Source organism: Helianthus annuus, mitochondrion (assembly GCF_002127325.2).
Source record: "Helianthus annuus mitochondrion, complete genome".
In the NCBI taxonomy this organism is placed as follows: Eukaryota; Viridiplantae; Streptophyta; class Magnoliopsida; order Asterales; family Asteraceae; genus Helianthus; species Helianthus annuus.
This window is the reverse complement of record NC_023337.1, coordinates 148713-150000: the sequence shown is the minus strand read 5'-3', so window position 1 is coordinate 150000 and position 1288 is coordinate 148713. Positions and strand designations below refer to the sequence as shown.

At 44.5% G+C, this 1288-nt stretch overlaps 1 protein-coding gene across 1 annotated transcript; it reads right to left on the bottom strand.

The window, feature by feature from the left end:
* Positions 1-557: 557 nt before the first annotated feature.
* rps13 (ribosomal protein L13) lies at positions 558-908 on the bottom strand. The gene has a single exon. It carries the CDS (start codon positions 906-908, stop codon positions 558-560), a length of 351 nt encoding a protein of 116 aa, YP_008999564.1.
* Positions 909-1288: the final 380 nt, after the last annotated feature.

Here is a 1288-nt window from a genome sequence, read left to right as displayed (position 1 = left end):
GGGAGAGTTGCGTCGGAGACATCTTTATCTGAAGAGGAGGCTTCGTCGTCCGGCTCCTCATAAATGATGTTAGGATGGGCCGGCCCATCCTCGGAATCCTAAAAAAAAAAGAGAGGGAACATAATCACTTTCTTTCAGTGACATATCTAATCAGACTGAATAGGATTTTAAGAGCTGTCACGATCATTCACATCCCTTTCAGTAGGCAGGAAGGGCGCGGAAGCTACCGTTTCTAGAATGCAAGCAAGCTAGCGACTCTCCTAGTAGCGAAGGAAAGGGGCATTCGGGAAGCGACTAGTCGCTTCTGGCGAAGCTTCTAGAAGGCCGATCACTACATAGAGAGATCCATATACCAGTCATGAGCGAGAGCGAAGCCTAGAGAGGCGGAAGCAGTAGCTTCTAGGACGAAGCCGGGCCACTAGTGGAGTGGCCAAGGAGGCCTACTATACCGATACTGGATTAGTAACCGGTGAAATCCCCAAATAAAATTTCAGTGAACTATTGAAGCTATCAGTGTGATTGATCAGACAAGTACCAAGGCTTTCGGTATACTTCTTTCATTTCCGAATTTGCTTGCGACAAGTCCTAGCATTAGTATGAGTTCGTTGACCGCGTAAGGGTGATCCATCTTGATGACGAATTCCACGATAACAAGAAATAGAAATTAATCGTTCGATGTCTGCTCGTTCTCCCCTCTTCAATTCCCAATGAACAACATGATCTTGACCTATCATTTGTTCAATTTGGTCGATCTGATACTTAGTTAATTCTTTTATCTTTATGTTCCCACTGATACCTAATCGATAACGAACCAGAATGGCTTTTTTAGGCCCAATTCCATCTATTTTTGTTGAGGCAATTCTTACTTGTTCATCGGCAACTGATCTAGCTCCTGAAATATATAACATTCTTGATCCTTCCTTTTACTAGTCTTCTCGGCTGGAATCAAAAAAGATTCTCCGCTCTGCTCCTACTCCTTCTTCTCCTTTAGGATAGGGTCGTCGTTGGTCCTTTTTTGCACTAAAAAACTAGTCAGAGCAACTAACTGTCTACGTACGAAATTTACGGAACAGGGATAAGAAAGCAGGCGGGATAAAAGAAGAGCGAGGTATAGTGAGAAAGCTCACCCCTGCCTTTAGACGATAAAGCCTTCTTTTACATCCCATCCCCTAGACAAATCAATAGGAAATGCTACAAGCCATTGTTGTTCTTTTGACGATGAACCACTCCGGTACAACAAGCTAAAGTGACCTCTACGCTTCACCCCCGGTGCGTAGGGCCGATCCCC